We start from the raw sequence: 20692 nt of genomic DNA, 5'->3' as shown, positions 1-20692 counted from the left end.
TTCGCGTAATAATATGAGAACTGAAAACGATTTGTAGATATTGGAGAGAAACTGATTTTTGTGTATTTACATATTCAAATATAATATTTTGTTGATTGATTTTCCTGATAATTTTCAAAACTCCAAAAAATGTTTGAAAAATGCAGGGTATTTATAAACGATATCAGTTTCCTTCAGAATATTCTGATTCATTAATTTTTACGGTGAAATAGAGAAGTTCACGAAATTTTATTGAGAGTTGAGAATATGAATGATGAAAGATTGTCACTAACATATCAAAGTTACATTTTGTTTCTTTCTTCAAAAATTAAGGTGAAGAGAGTTTACTCCTTGGCAGAAAGACTTGATTTCAATTTTTTCTTTATTTTTCAAAAATATCCAGTGCAAGAACCGTAAAGCAGATTCATTATCGATATTTTAGAACAAATGAGTGTGAATTCGATTGACTTACACAGCATACTTGAAGGGAAATCCAGCATCGCTTAAAATTCAAATGTGAAAACGTCGAAAGCATATAAATTGAATAAAAAAAATTCGATATAAAGAACTCGAAAAAGGAAGACATTTCTAATGAAATATCACCTGTATCATCTTCCTTATTCAGAATATTAATAATAATAATAATAATAATAATAACCAGAAGACACTGGAAGCTGAAAGATATCAAGACCATCCCTATTGTCATTTCATCTACAGGCCTGATACCGAAGAAACTACTAGAGAACTTGAGGAAACTTCAGTTGGACGAAAATATCTTTAGAATCATGCAGAAAGCGGTACTGCTCGGAACGGCGAGAACTGTACGCAAGTACATGGGGAATGCAGAGGAACACCGTCTGCTCCGACAGGAAGTGCGGGTGGAGCAGGAATCCAACCTACAGCAGAGAGGCGAGGAGCGACCCGGACCCGACCACCACCGCGAGCCCGAAAACCTGGAAAGGGCTCCAACAGAGCTTAATCCTTTTGATATCTGAGATATCTGGGATAAGTGAATTTTCCTCTGGAGAGGAGTGTGAAAGCCGCAAGGCTAAAGTCATAATAACGTCGTCTTCCAACGATGTACAAATTAATCACATCGTGCATTTCAAATCGAATACACAACCATTGCGAAAGGAATAACATCATCGCCATGCAACAGAAAGGATGCACCAAAGACAGCCGAGGGTGCAAAGAACAGCTAATAATTGATTCAGTTATCTGCAATCAAGCGTTCTCCAAGCGGAGGAATCTTTACGCTGCGTACATAGACTACAAAAAAGCATTCGATTCTATACCCCACGAATGGCCCTTGACGATCTTAAAGATTTACAAGGTGGATCCCAATATTCTTAAGTTCCTGAAAAACGCCATGTCAACCTGGCGTACTAGTCTTCAAATGAAAGCAGCAGATTGCTCCATTACAACAGGACCTATTCCAATAAGACGCGGAATTTTCCAAGGAGACTCGCTGAGCCCTCTGTGGTTCTGCATGGCCCTGAATCCCTTGTCTCATAGATTGAATTCTACGGACTACGGATTTTCCATCAAGAGCGGCAGTAGAACTATGATGAAACTGAATCATTTACTTTACACGGACGATTTGAAACTCTTCGCATCTACCAAAAAACGAATGCAACAGATGCTGAAAATGGTGGAAGGATTCTCGGAAAACATCAAAATGAAATTTGGATTAGAAAAATGTCGACTGCTGAACATAACGAGAGGGAAAATAGAAGATGGTACGTTCAAACTCAAGGAAGGTGCAGAAATTGAAGCATTGAAGGAAGGAGACACATACAAGTATCTAGGCATAAAACAGGCAAGAAAAATCAATCAAACCCAGATGAAGAAAGAATTAACGGAGGAGTTCACTCGAAGATTGAGAAGGATAATGAGAACTGGTCTTAACAGCAAGAATCTCATAAAAGCGATTAACACCTACGCTTGCTCGGCGCTGAGCCATTCATTCGGTATCATCTCTTGGACGACCACCGATTTATCAGCCCTACAGAGAAAAATAAGGACGATGCTGACTAAACACAATAAACATCACCCCAAAAGCTCAATAGAACGGACAGAGCTGCCACGACATCTTGGGGGTAGAGGAATTGTTGATTTGTCCAACCGTATGTCCCAGGAAATTGAAGGACTTCGAAAATATTTCCTGAGCAAGGCTGCTTCGTCAGAACTCCATCGAGCAGTTTGTGTTGCTGATAGTTCTACACCGTTAAAGCTACAACAGGATAACTTGGAAACCGTCGAACACTCTGCAGAAAGTAAAATGCAAAAACTGATTGGCAAACCTTTGCATGGAAGGCACCAGAACGAGGTCAACCATGATTACGTCGACATATCTGCGTCGAACTACTGGTTGACTTCCGGAAGTTTGTTTCCTGAGACAGAGGGCTTCATGCTCGCCATCCAGGATCAGGTGATTCCAACAAGAAATTACATGAAATATATCGCCAAGGATGCCTCAGTGGCGGACGATAGCTGTCGTTATGGCTGTGCGACACATGAAACTATCCAGCACATCACCGGGGGATGTCAGAAGTTCGCGGGCACGGAGTACAAAAATAGACATGATGCTGTTGCCAAGATCCTTCACCAAGAATTGGCACTAAAACACCATACCATCCGGATGCTGTGTTGGAAAATGAACATCACAAGCTCTACTGGGATCGCACGGTTCTCACAGACCGGAAAATAACCCACAATAGACCAGACCTTATATTGCTCAATAAGGATGAAGACAGAGCACTATTCATCGATGTGGCGATTCCAAATAATAACAATCTTCTAGATAGGCACACTGAAAAAATTTCAAAATACAGAGATCTCGAGGAACAAACCAGAAGACAGTGGAAACTGAAAGATATCAAGACCGTCCCTATTGTCATTTCATCTACAGGCCTGATACCGAAGAAACTACTGGAGAACCTGAGGAAACTTAAATTGGATGAAAATATCTATAGAGTCATGCAGAAGGCGGTACTGCTCGGAACGGCGAGAACTGTACGCAAGTACATGGGGAATGCAGAGGAACACCGTCTGCGCCGACAGGAAGTGCGGGTGGGGCAGGAATCCAACCTACAGCAGGGAGCCGAGGAGCGACCCGGACCCGACCACCACCACGAGCCCGAAAACCTGGAAAGGGCTCCAACAGAGCTTAATCCTTTTGATATCTGAGATATCTGGGATAAGTGAATTTTCCTCTGGAGAGGAGTGTGAAAGCCGCAAGGCTAAAGTCATAATAGGGTTGTATCACTGAGGGTTGAATTGATACGGTTTTGAATTTGATCTTAGAAGTTACTCACCTGGAGTCAAAAATCGATGTGTCTGGGCGTTAATTTTTATATAATTATATTCTGCCGAACTGCAGAGCTGCTGTTTCGTTTTCGATGGCTCACTCTGTATTCATATTGACGAAAAACCTCCCCTTAATAACTTCACACGTGCAAAATTCGCATAAAATCAAACGTACCTAGAAAACGTTTCATGCCTACATGAAGGGTAGGACAAAGCGGAACTTGGTTAAAATTTAATGTAAAAAGTCTGAAGGTTTTTACGTGTTTGAACCCGTCAAAGTAACGCTTGGGCTTATACTTAATTGGATGAATTCGTTGACTGGGAGCAGCAGGGACCAAATAATTCGCATTTGTATCTTTTTAGGCCTTGCTGAATGCGTTCAGAACTCAGTTCAACGTTCATCCAACTGGCTTACGACACAATGATAATGTTCTACGTAGGAGGAAAAATAATGCAGGAGAATGAAGATGGATCTTCACTGTGGGGAAAAATGGTAGGAGCTATGAGCAGTTAATTTTAGGAATGAAAAATACTGTCGTTCATCCCGCAAAAGGAATAGCGTTAAAGGTCAAGGGTCAGAGGAATATTGACGAACTCGATTTGATGATTCTCTTGTTTGTTCTACCATGGAATGATCTGTTGATTTATGCCAAAAATCAAATTCCTCACGTTACATGTTTCCACTCATTGAATTTTTTCATTGAATGGACTATACTTCCATAAGGTATTTACCTAATTTTATGAGAAAATCATGAGGTCGTTTTGGTTCTATTCAACCACACATTCCAGAATTGAAAGATTTCAAAAATTGAAAATATTTGAAAGGTGAACATTTGAGATAACACTATTCATTTCAAGCCTGACGAATTATTCACCAAACCCAATTTTTTTTTAAAAGAGATAAAAATTATTTCGTGAGAGTAAAATATTGATACTACTTTCTTTTCAGCTGGCTGAACTTTTTTCCTTAAATCATTTCAGATTTCTTTCTTGTATAATTGTTTCTTCCACAGGGGAACTTGAACAAGCAAGGATCTAGATTTAAACTTATCCACTCTATGCTTTAATCACTTCTCATCGTTGGTGGAGTTATGCGGTACGGAAGGCCTCTAATCAGATCGAAACTGGTATATCCCTGCTATATTTCGATGACTACACGTTGCTCTCAATCCAGATTCTTGCTACACCTATACTCCATTCAGATTTATTTTAGCAGTCGGTTGGCCATGAAATAATTTTCTCAAGTTTTTGTAACTATAACGGAGTAAGGTTGGCACTCATGAAATGTCGTTAATGTCATAACGCCGTTGCCACAACTTATATCAATTTTTATTACGAAAATGCCGAAAGTGATTGAAAATAGAGACAGGGTTTCAGGAAGTGCTATTTAAAATTCAGGTCCGCTCATTCAAATAGTTATACCCTGTTATTCTGAAATCCACAATACGTCAGACGGTAGCAAACATATTCAATGTAAGAGAATTTATATAATGTTTCACCTGAATCTAAACGACTTATATTTCAGCTGAATATTTCCACAATCAGAAAGATTATGATTGAAGAGGATGACAAAGGTTTCCTTCTATTGGGGGACCCAAAATATTGGTGGCATTTGAGAATTTTATGTTTGAGTGAATTAATGCGAAAAGGTTATACAGGATTTTCGATGAATGTCATCGTAGAATAAGTTCCCGAAAATTGATTTTTCTATTTTTCATTTGTCCTATACATGGTAAATGTCTTAAGGTACCAATAAATACCTAATTATTATTATTATATCAATGTATTAAGATGAACAGCCACAAATACGCGCCAGTTGTCCTGTTAATTCATGTTATTCATGTGAAATTTTTGTTCAACGGTCAAGTTCATCTTGATTTGAAACTTCCTTTAATTGTTTTTACTTTTACATTGATGCAAGATTATTTTTGTTGAAGAATACATTCTTGTACTTATCTGTTAATTCCTTCGGGAGATATCCATTTCCAACCACACTGCATCATATGCATTTCATCTTTGGGTTAATATTTTTGAAATCTACAACTGATGTAACGTATTCAAACTTTAGCCAAAGAAGATAACGAACATAAACTCTCCTGGAGCTAGTGCATATTATGATATTATACTGATCTCTTGTATTTTCCATGCAAATAACTGGTTTTGGTATGCCTTCAATCAGTTCGTATAAACTTATAGTTCGTCACATATTTTCCGAAGAGATTCGACATTATGATAAAATATGTAATAACAGAAACTTTTACATAGAACGGGCAACATGGCGTTAATTTAAAACCCAAAAATATTTTGACAATCTTCATAACCCCACATTTTCGTACTATACACAGTGAAATGTGTCAAATTTCCATGGCCAACCGAGTGCTAAAATAAAAGTGAATGACGTATACCTATTATTCCTTCTGTACCATTATTCATGGCCATATCATCGTCAACTTCTCAGTTAACGTATATCAACAAAAACTTGCCAGAAATATTTATCATAATGGTAAAAGATGCTGTGATTTATATATTTTCCCTCGAATAATGTGATGGTATCGGCTATGCGCCACGTCAAAACACAGAACATCACCTTGACGTCTTCTAAGCATACTTGACGCAGAATTTTCTTGTAATAGTTAGAAATCACTCAGGTTAGCAGGTTGTACCAGAATACGGAGAACAAGATGGTCCAATGGAGTGTAGAAGTGTTGTACCAACAGTCTCTTGATATTATTCTCGGTTCAGCAAATAAATGAAGTTCTCGTTCCTGAAATTCAGTGATGGAACGTAATTCTTCTACATTGGGTAAAGTAGGTCAGGTTCACTTTCTTTATCGCCAGTATTTTACCTATCAATGTATACAGAAATATGAAAGTCAAAGATATGCTTTTAATCCAAACTGCAAACACGTTAAAACTCCCAACTTCACCACATAGTACCTACAAGCGATATTTCAATGCCTCCGTGGAAGCATAAACTGCTAATTCTTACTAACTTCTTGTAAGCCGTTTTCGCTCAAGCTCGCTTCTAAATAATCCACGAGCATCGATCTTCAGCTACGATAAGAGAGAATGGTCATGAATGAGCAGAATGAATAAGTAATAATGACGAAACATGCGAAATGCATTACAGAAACTATCTACTAGATCTTCATTCGATGTTTGGGAGTTTGGGGTGTTTCTACTCCGCAAGTTTATGGGGATATAAGTTTCGTTGACAAACGCTGCGGGATATCCGTTCACCGCAAACATGTACGAATCGAAATATTGAGTTACAAGTTGAGCTAACAGATTATGAGCCGTATATTATGACGGATTTATTTCCCTGCTTTTGCGGAGATGTGCGTTGCGGTATATTGTATATAATGTCCGAAACGTTGGCAAAGTTGTAGATGTTTTGGAATTAAAGTATACACCTTTTGAAAATTCCAAATTCCTGCTATCATTTATTGAATATACTGAATATGGATGCTATCACTCAACAAAGTTATTTATGTTGTTCATCACATATTTTAGAATTCATACACTGCGCAAAAAAATTAACGCACATTCTGAAAATCTCAATTTTAATGAGAGTTAACTCTACATTGACTTCATAACTTATTTTTTATGTTCTCTCGGGAAGGTTTCGAACGAAACAAGACACATTAAATGGAAGAAAAATTCAGGAATTCACCGAATCTTATGTGAAAAAGAGAAATGAACGATTTTCAAAATACTGAAATGCTGATAAGTGATTTGATACTTGGTATTTCCACCCCTTGCGTTAATTACAGCTCGGCAACGACGGTTCATACTCAAAATGAGTGATCTTAAAATGTTCTGATCTAATCCTTCCCAGATTTCTCCGAGTTAGATTCCTAAGTCATTAAGAGTAGCTGGATGATTTTCTGAACTTCTCAGCCTTCTATTGAGGTTGTCCCAAACCTGCTCAATCGGATTGAGATCTGGACTTCTTGCTGGCCATTCCATTCGAGAGACTTCAACCTCTTCAAGGTACTCCTGAACGATGCGCGCACGATGGGGTCTGACATTATCGTCCATAAAAATGAAATTTTCACCAATGTATGGGGCAAATGGCACTACATGCTCTTCAAGAATGTTCCTTATATACTTATCAGCATTCATAGCTCCATTATCAACGACCACTAGGTCTGTGCGAGCAGTCAAAGATATTCCACCCCATAGCATAATCGATCCTCCCCCGAAACCAGTAGTATTCAGGAAATTGCACTGAGCATATCTTTCATGTGAACGTCTGTATACAAGGGAACGTCGATCACAATGGTAGAGGCAGAATCTAGACTCATCTGTGAAGAGAACTCTTTCCCAGTCGGCCTCTTTAATGGAAATGCTCTCTCGCAAAATCCAAACGCGCCCTTCGATGGGCTGGGGTAAGAGCTGGGCCTCTTCATATTCCCTGAGGCGATTTCTTATTGTCTGAGTGCTAATTTGCACCTCATGAGTTTGCTCAAGCTGAATTTGAAGGAGGCGAGCGGTTGCAAACCGTTGTCTCAACGAAGAAACTCTCAAGTAAGGTTCTTGAATGGCAGTTGTTACCCGTGTCTACCACTGTCCTGGTCTTCGGACATTCATACCTGTGTCCCTGAATCGCTGCAACATTCTGGACACGCTTGTATGGGAAACTCCAAACCTATCTGCAATTCTTGTGTATGTCCATCCTTCTTCTCGCAAAACTCTTGGGGACATTCCTCTTGGGTCAAATTGCGTGTTTCGCGTTGCATAGCGATCGAGTGTAGAAAATCAAACGAAAGAAAAACTATTGATCACTAGAATTGATCGAGAACAACTGATTTTAGAAAGGAGCCAATACATTCAAAATTTGATAATATCATCTTTTTTTATTCCTGCTGGGAAAAAACATCTGTATTGAAGAAAACCGTTAAAAGTAGATAACATATGCATGCATAATTAAATTATTAAATAATAAATAATTATCATTGAAAACACCTTCAGTTGTAAAATAAATTTGAGATTTCCATAATGTGCGTTAATTTTTTTGCGCAGTGTATATTTTCCGATATAAATTCACATTGTGTGAAATACGTAATTACTAAATCTTTTATGTAGAAGGCTTTCATAAAAGCTCCAGGATCTTTTTGGTATGAGACTACAAAAATTGAATCCATTTTTCCTCCATATTTCAATCCAAAGTTTATTCCAATACGAAATTCTCGCAGTACCTCATATATAAACTTTAATTACATTCATTCTAATGTGTAGGTTCGAATACTATGGGTAGGCTGAGGAAAAATCAGGCATCCGTCAAATTTTTCTTGTTGCAATTTATGTGCATGAATTTTTCATCCTGCGAGCAGTAATAGTTTGAGAAGGGCTTTTAATCTGGAACATGGAATATCAAACAATGAAATATCCTCATTAGGACAATCTCCACATTTAATGGGATTTAATGCCAGGATAGCTCGATGCCTGGAGAGCTTAATTGCAGTGGTATTAAAGAATTTATAGCTGAAAGTTGGAATTGGAATAAGTGTGCTTTGGGGGAAACTTCTCAAGAATAGCTGAAATTACTTCGTCCTGACAGTTATTACTTCGCTTTCAGAATTATGCGTACCTGAAAAAACTAATGAATTGATATATCGCTTGACCTGGAATTGTGAAAGCGACCTGCGCGATGAAATGAAATTGGGAATTCACTCATTTCCTCTGAAGTAAAAAAAATCCTTCGGGTATATTGAGTGAGGTGAGAGTGGTCAGAATTTCAGGAGTAGGTACTCTGATAACTAAAAGAATGTGATTTAAAAAGAAAAGAGACAACAATATTGGCTGAAATTCTTGCCACATGGTCATATTTTAATATTTCCTTTTTCGATTTATTAGTTATTTCAATATTATTTCATAAAAACGAACACAAAAATATGAGGAATATATGCTTCTAATTCCTCAATGAATATTTTCTCTTCAACAGAGAGTTGGGAATAATTCTGGAGTGAAATTAATATTTCTTCAATCAATAACTCAAAATGAAAACGCTGAAAACCGTTAATTGATTTCGAATTACCCACATTTTCTGGCAAAAGAATTTTATGTTTTTTTGAGCCAACTTCTTTGTTTTTTTCTAGTTTTGTATGGAATTGGAAAATTTTATTTCGAGAAATTCAATTTCTCAATTAAAAATCCTATACTTAGAAGATGAACCACCCACATTTCTATTGTAGAATTTGGGAATTGAGAGAAATAATATTTCATAAAATGTATTGAAAAAAATTTATTTTATCTTAAATAACAATATTTACAACACCTCGTCGACAATTCTAAGTTACAAAAATCAGTTCTATGTTGGCATTATTTGGAGAGCATTTTCATATAATAAATTTCCAAATGTCATGAATTTTATGCTTATGAGTATTATTCTTGAGTCATATATACAGTTTGAACCTCCTCTTCATTTGTACATCACACATTCATAGTCTTTACCAACACTATTATTTCATACTCATCGTCATCCTACATACGGATATGGTGGATAGGGGGCTGGGAAGAAACCAGGAAAAGCTGCGGTTGGCTGTACAGGAACTGAAGATGTTACGTAAGTTGTAAGTACTGTTGGTACAACAGTGGAAGAGAGTACTGTTGTGTATGCTGTCTTAGCACCAAATGTTATTTTAAGTACTTTACTCCTTGTTTCTGTTACTGTCGTCGTTTGAACGACTGGAGAAGAAGTAACTGTGAATTGTATTTGTGCTTGAGGTACAGGTGGAAACAGGGGATTGAGCGGAGCCTGTGGGAACTGAAGTTGCTGTGGCATTCCAGGACTTATGGTGCTCGTTGCATACTCGTATTCGGTTCTTGTGACCGTACCAACAATTTTCGACAAGGTCGTCGCAAACGTATGCTGCCCATTCGTGATCGGGATCACGTACGATTCGTACGATGTTTCCACCCTCAGAACTGGCTTCGATGTTGTTATCACTTGAGGTTGCTGAAGGGCGGCTGCAGGGTTGAGCAAACGAAGGAAGGCCAATTGTTGAAGTTGATCAGGGCTGAAGTTAGATGCTGAATTCAGGTCGGGGAGAAGTTGATTCTTCGAAGTAGTCGAGTGTGCCTTCTTCAATCTCAGATGTCCCTCAGGCACCCTATTTTTATCCACGTCGGACAAATCGAACTTGCTCCCGATGTCCGATAAATCGATGTCGGGCGGGAAGACACGTTTTGGCACTCCCTCATCCTGTTCGTTCTGGTCGCCGAACTCGAGCTCTAAGTGCAGCTCCGAGCCAGCCTCGTCCAGATGGCTGTTGAACTCCTTCAGTGTCTTGCTCGGGACGAAATCGTACGCCTCCATCGGGGGTTTCGTTTTAGTTGCTGTAACTAAGCGCGTTATCAAGTAAGTTTGGATCAGAGAGGAAGTGGTAGTATCATTCGGACTGCGAATAATAGGCAATATATGTGTCTTCAGCATCGTTTCCGTCGTGCTGAACGTCTCCGTAACAGTCTCCAGGGGCGGGGTCTCCATGTCCGATCCAAGATAAATAGGAGGTAAAGTTGCTATACTCGAATCGAGGAAATTGTTGTCTTTGTCGTAATTGCTGGATGTAGCTAAAATATTTTCCGTTAAGGGCGCTGATGGGGTCGGAGATACTGTTGGTTCCTCCGTATTGATCAGGCTTTTTTCGAACGTTGATGTCACAGTGATAAATCTCGTGTTCTTCACGCTGCCAACCTATAAATTTATAAAGCGGTTAGAAAGTCATGGGCGACAACAATGATTTACTGGATGGTTTGTGGAATTCGAATCAATAGGTGTTTTATGGGATTGTGGGAAATGTTTTTTCGGGGTGAAAATTGTCACTTTGGAAGGAAATAATGTAGGGTTAGGACCTTAACTGATGAATCATTCAAAGGGTTCTTTGCGCTATCCAACGAAGAATGTAGCCTTAAAAAGAACCTGAACAATTATCATACCATTTTATTTTCTATTGAATGATCCAAAAAAAATTATCCTTTGTCTGGGCGAAAATAATATTATTATTTTTATATATCTCTCGTCCTTCTTAAAAGTATTCCATTGAGCCAATAGCGCAATTTATAAACTTATCCATCTGAAGCTTGACTATTCGGATCTGCTATAGAAGTTTGAACTTTTGAAAAAGCGAAAGTTTTTCTGATTATTTTGAATTTAGGAATCAAAAACTGGGTGGCTCAGTAGGTGATAATGAGAAAGAGTTGTAGAAACATGAATGAAGCAAAAATTTTTCCAATGAATAAAGGTTTTAGTGTAACTGGTGAAGTTATGTATAAAATGCTCTATTTATGGTTTGTCAGATCCATTTAGTGGAAAGTTTATTCCATCCTCTCCTTCTTTTACCTTGTCTTTAATTGCATGGATTGTTATGGAAAAGATCATTAACCCCACTAGATAAGTAGAAGGAAAGTAAATTGTTTGATGTTATATTTTTTCATTCGTTACCAGATCATTAATCTAGGATCAACTTTAATCCCGAATTGAAAAACTGGGCTTAGGAGTCACAACCTTAATAATCATCATCTTATTCTGAAACACTCCGTGTATCATTCTTATATAGGTATATGTTACGGCTAAATACAGGTGTGAGCATTAACTTGAGATTAGCTGGCTATAATCATTGAAACACTGTTTGAAGCTAACTTTGTTATAAGAATTTCTTTCCAAGATATACGGTTTCTGAAATACGGCCGGTCGCCACCCTAGATGAATCACCCTGTACGAAGGATTCAAGTGCAGCCATACTCATTGCTGTATCCCGTTACCGGAAATAAATCTACAAAAAGAAGAAGAAAAAAAAAAAAATCGAACAGACTTGTAACTTCTTAGTGCTAGTTGCGATTGTGTGCCCTCCTGTGACTAAAGAGACCCAACCGTGACCTGCAGATCCTTCCACACTCAGGGCATGGATAGTCTCCAACCAGATCTGGCCGCCGCTGTATCCTTCTCGATTCTCCATTATAACTGTGGACCAAAGACCTCCACTGTGACCTGTCTAACGCTAGTTGTTCCCAGTTATGATTAGCATTAACTGATTTTAGGGATTGATGTAGTGTATCCTTAAACCGATTATACTGGCCTCCTGGTTTCCGGGCTCCCTCAGTGAGTTCGCCGTATAGAGCTATTTTGGGGAGTCTTGTGTCTTGCATCCTCAGAATGTGGCCGCTCCATCTGAGTCGGGCCCTCGTTACTTGAGTCTCAATTGTTGTACAACTCGCGCGCTGCAAGACTTCTGCATTCGAAACTTTGTGGAACCATCTGATGTGCATTATCTGTCTTAGATGACGTTGCTGCGTCTGTTCAAGCTGTTTAATATGTCGCCTGTAGGGAGTCCAGCTTTCGCTTCCGTAAAGAAGCGTTGGGAGGACCACTGCTCTGTAAACAGCTGTCTTGGTCTTCAGATTGAGGTCGTGATTTTGGAACACTCTGTCCTTCAGCTTCCAGAATGCCCGTGATGCCTAATTGATACGGTTGTGTATTTAGGTGTCAAGGTTAGCCCTAGTATTTATGAAGCTTTCCAAGTATTTGAACTGCTCGACCTGTTCTAGAGTGCAGCCATAGTCCGGATAGCTGCAACCAAGATTTGTGACTGCTTTTTCAGAATTAGGTTTTTGGTATAGGAATCAACAAAGCAGACTATTTCGCGGCATCATTCTTGTCACTCTGCTTTTGTTCATGCAATTACCTTGTCAAGTATTAGAATTATAAACATAACTCGGACTACCAGAAATCTACACCTTCAGTATACCATGGAGACCGTACCGACATCGAAGGTGAGTAGCGATAGACCAGTTTCGCTCTTGTTTGAGCTCTTCAGTAGGTATCAAAGATTATAGAGTAGAAAGATAGGAAACGGAGCGACTAAAGTGATGTGAGCGCCATCTGTGTTTCAAATGTGTTTTTTAAGGCCCTAAGACTGGTTACAATATTTATTCGACGGACATGTGCAGAAACATATGAACTTTTGTGAGGTTTGAGATGGCCCTTTTGATCAAAGAAGTTTTGAATGTTTTGATTCTCGTACCGCCTTTTTTTTTATCAAGCTCGTTCTACGTGCTGATTATTGAAATTTTTGTCTAATTTCTTGGTGAAAACTTAAAAAAATTATTGTATGTGAAGAACTGTGGATCAATAAAAACGAATTTTACTGTGGAAAATAGAAAGGTAAGTATTGAAACTTGTAACATGTGCTCGTTCATTCATTGATCTTTATTTCCAGTGCTACGAAGTGGATAAAATTTTCAAGGCATAAAGGCCTACAAACTGACTATACCATAGTACAATGAACATTTTACTGCAAGTCAATTAAGAACTTTTCATCTACGTAAATTTTTGTATGCAAGAAGCATCCCTTGCATGAAGGGCCCATTTAGGGGAAATTATGACTTTTATATGTCCATTCAAAGATTCTCAATTGCTACTCGTTCAATATATTCAGAAAGGCAAAGGTTTTATTGATTTAGTTTTGGGTATCGAGTGACCGTCAACTTGTTTGGAAAGTTTAACCCCAGGTTTCATAAAGCTTGATCGGGGAATCAACGCTTGATTGACGAATAGACGTCAATTAATTTTCGATCGATAATTCAGTCATGATCATTCAGGATATCATTCTCTCATCAAATTATTATGTTCATACGTCCATTCAATTATTCTCAATTGCTTTTTCGTCCAATATATTCAGAAATGCAAAGGTTTCAGTGATATCGTTTTGAAAATCAAGTGACTGTCAAATGGTTGATCCTACAATCAACGTTTTATGAAACCCGCTGTTAGTTTTATAAAACCTACTGTGAGTGTTTTTTTTTTTTCGTTCATTAATGAATTCATATATTGTGCCAAGAAATTATAAAGAAACTATATACTGACGGGCTAACATACAGGTGTTGTATACCACAGTGAAGTTTTTTTAATTGGGGTTGCGAAAATTCTGAAATAATATATTATGTAAGTTATCGAAATGTGTATGCTATGATGGTATATTAAATATTGGTATCAACTAAGTTTATTAATTCAAAACAACGTATTGAACAGAAATAACACATTGACGTACAGCAGATCACCAAATACTTTTGTGTCCTAGTCAAAGCTCTATCCTTTGTCCATAAATTAAAATTTTTGTGAATTTTATATAAATTGCAAATAAAAATATAGCACATCCGACAGAGTGTTTCTTTGATAACAACTTATTCCGAACAATGCTCAGATGAAAACTAATTCTGATCACAAAACAAAACCATACTTTTGTTTTGTCGCTCAGGATATTTGTTTTCTGGTCTCAACAAAGTCTATAGTGAAATTCAATACAATAAGGAATAGAATTCGAATTTCGCGCCCTTCAATTATAAAACAGAAAACTGTTAATAAACAGTTTTTCTGTATTGACTCAATCACATGATGCCAACTGAATGAAGCAGAGGACCTCTTGTTGAAAGCCAGTGGCGGCATCGAAGTATTAAATAAATCGATGCGACATCTGGCGTTCAACGACCTAAGCTTTCTCATACATGTCTACTCAAAGGTAGATATCTGCGTAAATTTTGACACGGTCTTCATGGTATACTGAAGGTGTATATTTCTGCCAGTCCGAGTTATGCTGATATCTTTCATTGCCTTTCGTCCTTAATCGGCCTTTATTAGAATTACTATATTTTTTATACCTTTTATACCTGCTGATACTCTTGCTTTTTTTTTCATTAGCTTCTACATTTTTAGTCGAGAGGCTGTGGTTACAGTTGAGTTTAGCCGACTAAAGATAGAAGAAACTAACACTACCTTATGCTTGAAGCTGAACCTACGTTTAGACGGCTAATCTTGAGTTTGTGCTCACACCTATCTATAGCCGTAACATATACATACATTCCGAAAATTGATCCATACCTGAAACGTGTACGGGGACTTGATGGTGGCAATCTCGTAGTATATATCTTTGAAGTCCGGCGGCGTGGAAATCTCGACTTTGATGGTCTCCAGGGGAAAGGACGGCGCGTCAAGTTTGTTTTCAATGGCACCGCCGTCATCAATTATTGAAGCGACTGATTCTGATCCTTCCAAGCCGTCCGCGTCCTCCTGTTGCCTCGATTGCGGCGCGGAGGCCTCATTCGATAAGGACGAAGCGTCGCCCGCAGGTCGGGGGGCGGCGGCGGCGGCCGTGAGCTGCGACGTTTCGTTTTTGTACTCGTCCTCCTCCGTCGAATGGTTGTTTTGCTTCCTAATTGTCACCCTCGGCTTTGGCGTCGTCTTGTATTGCCACCTTCCAGGCGAACGGTTCAGCTTGAATTTGTATAATTTGGTAGATGCGCCCGCTTCGACTGATGATGTTTGAACTTTGGGCTTGTACGCCCTCCTGCTGAATCCGCCCCCGTTGCTGTTATTAATTGCCGATTCGGACGGGTTGGATCGATTCTGTTTGTTGCGTCTGCCGCCGCTGGATTGGTATTTTCTTGTCGTCGGAGGGCTTGATTCATCGTCGCTGTGTACAGACGGTGGAGTTGTAGTGGCTGATTTTCTATTACCTCGACCGGATTTGTGGGTTCTGTGTGTTGTGTGTTTTCTGTATTTATTTACAAGTGTTAGTGCTCTGTGTTTGATGCTCATGTTCAAGATTGATGCGGTGAAACTAAAGTGCCAGCAAGATGTATCAACATTTTTAGGTGATTAAAAGTGCTTTTCGGTGCAGACTACAGACAATAATAATATCAAATATTTTTTTAGGATCTGAACAAGGCTTGAAATTGGAAAAGCAGGATTGACCACCGATTGTAAAACCGAGTGTTTAACAATAAAGTTCCAGCTTATAGTGAAATAGAAGATTGGCGTCTTAAGACAGAAACTTCTGATTTATCTCCACAAACTATTGATCATGAATCGATTATTGACATCACTACTCTCCCCAAATCGTTTGTTTTCATATTCAACTTTATTTCAAGGACTTTCATGTGAACACAAATACAAATTATTATTATGAAGTATTTTTCTTCTAGAGCACTCCAAAAATTAGTAACGATCTCATCTATGATATTGCAGTCATGGTGGAAACATGTTTTCATGCCAGGATTAAAATTGAATAATTCTTTAGACAAGCAGTATCATCATTTGAGCCAGTGCATTACCAAATTGGTCTGGGGTTACACTGCAAGCACTACTTGAACAACATAATAATAACACTCCTGGGCTTACTCAGTCGAAGAAATTTGTGATGATTTCACTGACCTACACCAGAAAACTGCTAAAGCTGTCACAAGCTGAGTTTCGGGTGATGGTGGGACTGCTGCCACTGTCATAATCAGCAGATAAGATTTATAGGCTCTGTAGATCAGAAGCAGAAACAGCTGAACACATGGTGTGCAAGTGTCCAGAGCTGGCGGACCTATGAGCTACTCATATGGGGAAACCGGTCCTGGATACTCAGGAGGTAATGGCTAAGGCCCTATGTTGTCGGTTTTATCATCATCATTGACGACCTCTTTGGTTTCCTATGAAAGAGTAGGTAGAGAACAAAAGTAAAAGGATATGTTCAGCCAGCCATCATACTCAGCTGTTTACTCTCGAGGGCAAGAAGTTTTGTGACCTCTTGATGAGAGGTCTCGACTGATACTACTTCCGTGCTCCATTCAGAGAACAATATTTCGTGTAGCCATCTGATGGAAAAGTTCCTTACAGATGTATGGCAGAGGACCTAGCAAAAGCTGAGCGGAGCCACCGCTTAGGTGGTATGTCTGCCTTCTCGTTTCCAGGAAACCTTGCGCGTTCCGGACAACAAATAACTTTCAAAACGTTACCAGAGACCATCTGGTCTCTGGTAATGTTTTGAGCTTTCCTGCACTCTCCTATTATTATGAAGGCGTTGACATTTTGCAGAGAAAGGGATTTCAGTATTCTCCGACTCTCATAGCATATACATAGTAAATAGTATAGATATATTTGCCAGAGTATCATCTGCAGCTATCCTCCAGCGTGTAGTCAAGAGCAGCACACAATTCGGCCTTCATTATAGAACATTTCTTTCTTATGGGGATGTACTGCTTGAAACGGGGTTCTACAATCCCGACACCCGTCCGTATGTAGGCATCACAGAGACATCAGGGCACCACGTGGGAACTTGATTCAGAAGAAGTCGATTTGTTGTAGAGTGTAGACCAAAGATATCTATCAGGAACAGTTACCCTGTAGGGTTTGTCAAAACAGAAGCTGGTGCCCACGCATTCCTCCCTCCCTGTGGAGAAGGGTTGCATTAGTATCCTCCATCATTTGACAGACCTTTCGTGCTCCTAAACAGTCAACTATCACGCTATTATCACAGATCTCACAATTTAAGAGCTCCCTTCATAGCCACCTCCGCAACGGCGAGGTGTACAGAAAGTACAGACACTCCACCATAGGGGTGAATCTCAGAGCGCCCATATTAATTAGACAGGCTTTTCTCGAGCATTCAGTCATAATGGTTTAATATACAGTTCTTCCCCGTGGAATTTCGCCACACCAGAGATGCGAAGTTCAGGATAGGCCTGTCTATCACACTAAACAAAACTAGTGCATTATCTGTGGCTCAAGACCCATCTCCTACATACTCTCCAAGTAGACCTAAAGATCTCAATTGGTTTCGCATTAGTTTGCGTCCTTATATACATAGTCACAGCAGCCTACATTATATCAAAAATATTATTATTTTTATAACTGTACCTATATGAGAACAGGTATTGAATACCATTTTCAAACTGATGTAGAACTAAAATTTAGTTTTTCCACTATTCTTATGATTACTGCAATCGAATCAATCCAATTCGTTTAGACCCTAATATATAACATTCTTTCAATATATATTTTGATATCATTTTGTCTAAAATTCTGAAAGCAAATAGATAGATCAAAGTACATTAGAAAATGTAGATACATCTTGAAGGAATGCGATGGTACAGATGGTTGATGATGATTGATGATATTATTAATAAAAAGGTTCATATCCCTAGATTTTATTCCTTCTCCAGAATTAAAAGCTTGCCGTTATATCATTTTACTTCGAACCAAAATTATGATAACGAATATATAATGAAAAAAAAAGTTTTTAGGTTTTTCCCTCCCAATCTCTAGAACAAAATCAATTAAAAAATTGAAATAACAGATTCGCCCCTGCTTGAATTCTAGTATTGTTTGGAAGATAGTAGTGGTGAGCATTGAATTTGTCACCACTTTGTATAATGGTAACAAAAATGTCTCAACCTGAAAATGAATCTGTTAAAATACCACAATGCCAAATTAGGAAGAAGTTGTGAAATAAGGAAATTATGAATAACAACAAGAAACTATTAGATGAAATAATCACTAACAATAAACTCAACTATGTACAATACCATAGCAATTGATATTTCCTAACTCACTTAGAACTCCTTGCGTTAGATCTACCGGAGGATTTTTTTTTAGAACCTTGAGATGACCTTTCCCTGTTATCTTCTTTATTGCTGTGAGCCTCTTCATTGGGTCTATTCTTGAATCTCTTCTGACCATTTTTTTTACCGGGTTTGAAACTATTAGACTGGCTATTTTCCACAGCTGTCTCCTCATTTATGGAAGCTGAGGGTGTGGGCTCCAAATGCCGTTTCCCTGCTTTTGGTCCAGATGGCGCCGCTGTCTTCAAAATTCTCAGGGTTGGAGATGCGGATATCTTCCCTTTAGGGGATGAACCCACTACGTGTGAACTGCTCTGAAGTACTTGTGCATATTTTCCTGAAATGAAGGTTCCTATAACACTAGTTTCATGGACTATGGTTGTGCCATCTTTGACTAGAGTTCCTCCAAGCTTAGTCACCAAGCCTGTGGGATGTATCGAATTGTTTTTCTTCGTGGTAGCTTTGTGCTTATGATCGTTGGATTGTCTAGGCTTCAAGATGAATTTTGAACTCGCTGGTTTGAAATTGATGACTTTATACGTCTCTTCAACGACTTCCGAAGGCTGCCTCGATAAGAATTCGTATTCAGGTTCTCCGATGTTATTGCCGAATATCAAGGAAGAGTCTTCAACATCTGGTACGGCCTCGATGTCTTTATTCGTAATTATATCGATCTTAGACGACGCAACTGGACCACTTAAAACTTCTACTTTAGATATTATGCTGGGAGGTAACTTCGTTGTGGCTGCTTCGACCACTTCCACTCTGCTGGAAATTATCAATGGGGTTTTGGCGACGTTTTCAGTTGATGCCTTAATTACATTTACTTCGGAGAATGGCTGGGGTTTCGTTATTTTATTGTCCGAGAGTTGGGAAGACTCGGAGATTACATTAACGACTGTCACTATCTTCTCAAGAGGTTTTGTGGGTTTGTTTTCGACGGCTTTTACAATTTTGGATGGCTTGATGTCGATTGAAGATGTCGTAATGGGATTTGGGGGCTTGCTCTCGATGACTTCCTTTTTAGGCGTCGATGGAGTAGTTGAAATATCTGGAAAAATTAATTTTCATCATCCTGAATGAAACGGTATTAACTTGTTATAAATTCATACTCCGTTTAACTTCGGAGATGAGACTTGATTTACTGAAATGAAAAATCTCATCTGAATTGAATTTATATGAAAAAAATTGAGAGGAAAACGGATATAAGAGTTGGTTGAAATTGACATTAGTGAAAAATGAAGTCAAACTGGGTAATAGTTCTGCAAAATTTTTCGATATACATACTTGGCTCGATATAATTTTTTGAAATAACTTCCCTAATTGAATACTCAAAATTGAATGCTTTTTCTTGTATGGTACTTAACGGATTTTATGCTTCTGATTTCAATATCTTTCCTTTGAGATAAGGCTTCGAAGTTATTCAAGTCAAGTCAAGTTCTGTCGTAGGCCGTAATAAAATATTTTTATTTAAAATAGTCAAATCATTGTTTGAGTGAAAAACATCCTTTTTAACTATCAGAATTCATAAACAAGTCACAAGTAGTTACGAAACAATAAATAATTTTAGATCGTTTGAAAGAACACCAGGGAACTGTTAATTTCTAATTGGTTAGAATCATAATTGCTCTTGGAGTTTTTTGCTAATATGAATTAGAGAATATATGGAATATATGCTATTGTCCTCGTCTGGGTTCCTATCTGGAGGGGATTGAATCAGACATCGTTTGATACTGGGTGGCGCTCTGTGTAACTGTATAGTACTCAGTAGCGCTTGCCAGTATTGAATAGGGGTCCATCAATTCCAAACGTTCTCCATAGGAGAAAAAGCTATGTTGCTCTGACGAGGTCAAATGAGACCGAAACCATGGTCAGCATCTGGAGCGTACTCCATTTGGAGCCCTAACGATGGCAAAATGGCTAGTTCAATTCGGATCGTGACACTTGTTGATATTTATATTAGCGGGTGGTGTGCATCTGAATTAATTCTTATGCTTTTGATAATGATTTCATCTATCTAT

The 20692-nt window shown here is 38.5% G+C and overlaps 1 protein-coding gene across 2 annotated transcripts in view; it reads right to left on the bottom strand.

Annotated features, from left to right (window-relative positions):
* Positions 1-9519: 9519 nt before the first annotated feature.
* LOC123310122 overlaps positions 9520-20692 on the bottom strand; it is a 71315-nt gene continuing 60142 nt past the window's right edge. The window contains exons 4-6 of one of the 2 annotated variants that reach the window (XM_044893515.1): positions 18663-19722; positions 15166-15838; positions 9520-10986 (exon numbers count right to left, since the gene is read on the bottom strand). In XM_044893515.1, coding sequence (XP_044749450.1) covers positions 9769-10986; positions 15166-15838; positions 18663-19722 — 2951 coding nt within the window. In that variant the 3' untranslated portion in view covers positions 9520-9768. The remainder of the gene's footprint in view (positions 10987-15165; positions 15839-18662; positions 19723-20692) is intronic. The other variant, XM_044893516.1, reaches the window with a different exon arrangement.

The sequence above is a fragment of the Coccinella septempunctata genome, chromosome 3 (genome assembly GCF_907165205.1).
Source record: "Coccinella septempunctata chromosome 3, icCocSept1.1, whole genome shotgun sequence".
In the NCBI taxonomy this organism is placed as follows: Eukaryota; Metazoa; Arthropoda; class Insecta; order Coleoptera; family Coccinellidae; genus Coccinella; species Coccinella septempunctata.
Note: the sequence above shows the minus strand (reverse complement) of the source record. Positions and strands in the feature narration are given on the sequence as shown.